The sequence below is a fragment of the Piliocolobus tephrosceles genome, unplaced genomic scaffold (genome assembly GCF_002776525.5).
Source record: "Piliocolobus tephrosceles isolate RC106 unplaced genomic scaffold, ASM277652v3 unscaffolded_41079, whole genome shotgun sequence".
Lineage (NCBI taxonomy): Eukaryota > Metazoa > Chordata > Mammalia > Primates > Cercopithecidae > Piliocolobus > Piliocolobus tephrosceles.
Window position 1 is genome coordinate 1 of NW_022325509.1, and position 1,206 is coordinate 1,206.

Sequence of the window (1,206 nt, forward strand, 5' to 3'; positions counted from 1 at the left end):
GTACACCCCGATGTTTGGGCCCGAAGCCCGCACCCTGGTGAGTGGGCCGGCGGTGCCTGTCCTCAGGGCCCCTGGAGCCGTGTGGCTGAGCAGAGCCGGGGAAGTGCTGTGATCCGGCAGGAAGGAGGGAGGCTGGGTGTCGATTTATCGCCGTATCTCCTTCCCCCGTTTTAGTAAAGTCTCAATTTTTCCTGATAACGAAGGCAGCGTTTGTTGGGAAATTTCAAATTTAGATGATCATCCTTTAGTCTTTAAAAGTCCTCCGGTGGAAGCTGCTCCTCCCGACACTCAGCAGTCTGGCTGTGCATTGCTCTTGGGGCCCCCGGCCAGCCTGCCTGGGTGGCAGCACAGGCCTGTACTACTGGTGACCTGGTGACCTGCCCGCACCTCCCTTGCAGGTCCTACGCCTCGCTCAGCTCATCACACAGGCCAAACACACAGCCAAGTCCATCTCAGACCAGTGTGCGGAGAGCCCGGCTGGCCACTCATTCCTCTCATGGCTGGGCTTTAGCTCCATGGACACCAGCGGCTCCTACCCAGCCAACGACCTGGACGAGATGGGGCAAGACAGCGTCCGGAAGACAGATGAATATCTAGAGAAGGCCCTGGAGTACCTGCGCCAGATATTCCGGGTACGACCTATGGGACCTGCCCCACGGCCATCAGGGTCCCCTTCCCCGAAAGATCCACTCCACCCAGCCTGTGCTCAGCCACATACCAGTCCCAGGCCCCACACATACGGACCCAGTGTTGTGGGCGGCAGGCCCACACCTCGAGCGTCATATCTGGGTCCCCATGTTGGTGCTATTGTAGGCTGGTGGGGTGAAGACTGGTCCCCTCCCTTCATCTTGACGCTGAGGGCAGAGGCACTTCTCTCTGGCAGCTCAGCGAAGCACAGCTCAGGCAGTTCACGCTCGCCTTGGGCACCCCCCAGGATGAGAATGGAAAAAAGCAGCTCCCCGACTGCATTGTGGGTGAGGACGGACTCATCCTCACGCCCCTGGGGCGGTACCAGGTGAGAGGCCTGTGTCTCAGAGGAGCATGGGCTGGGCCCTGACCCATCCCTACCTCCCACCTCCCTCGTGGGCAGAGGCCATCAGGCTCCTCTGAGTTGTATGTGGGGCTGTGTTTTCTGACCCGTCCCTATGGCCTGGCTTTCTAGATCATCAATGGGCTGCGAAGGTTTGAAATTGAGTACCAGGGGGA

General features: G+C 59.7%; 1 protein-coding gene across 1 annotated transcript; it reads left to right on the forward strand.

Moving 5' to 3' along the window:
- Nucleotides 1-6: 6 nt before the first annotated feature.
- LOC111532156 (sphingomyelin phosphodiesterase 4-like) lies at nucleotides 7-1,201 on the forward strand (the record flags this gene model as incomplete). Its single annotated transcript, XM_026452834.1, has 4 exons — nucleotides 7-37; nucleotides 399-632; nucleotides 884-1,015; nucleotides 1,163-1,201. Coding segments are annotated over exons 1-4 (432 nt in total), but the record flags the coding sequence as incomplete, so codon positions are not given.
- Nucleotides 1,202-1,206: the final 5 nt, after the last annotated feature.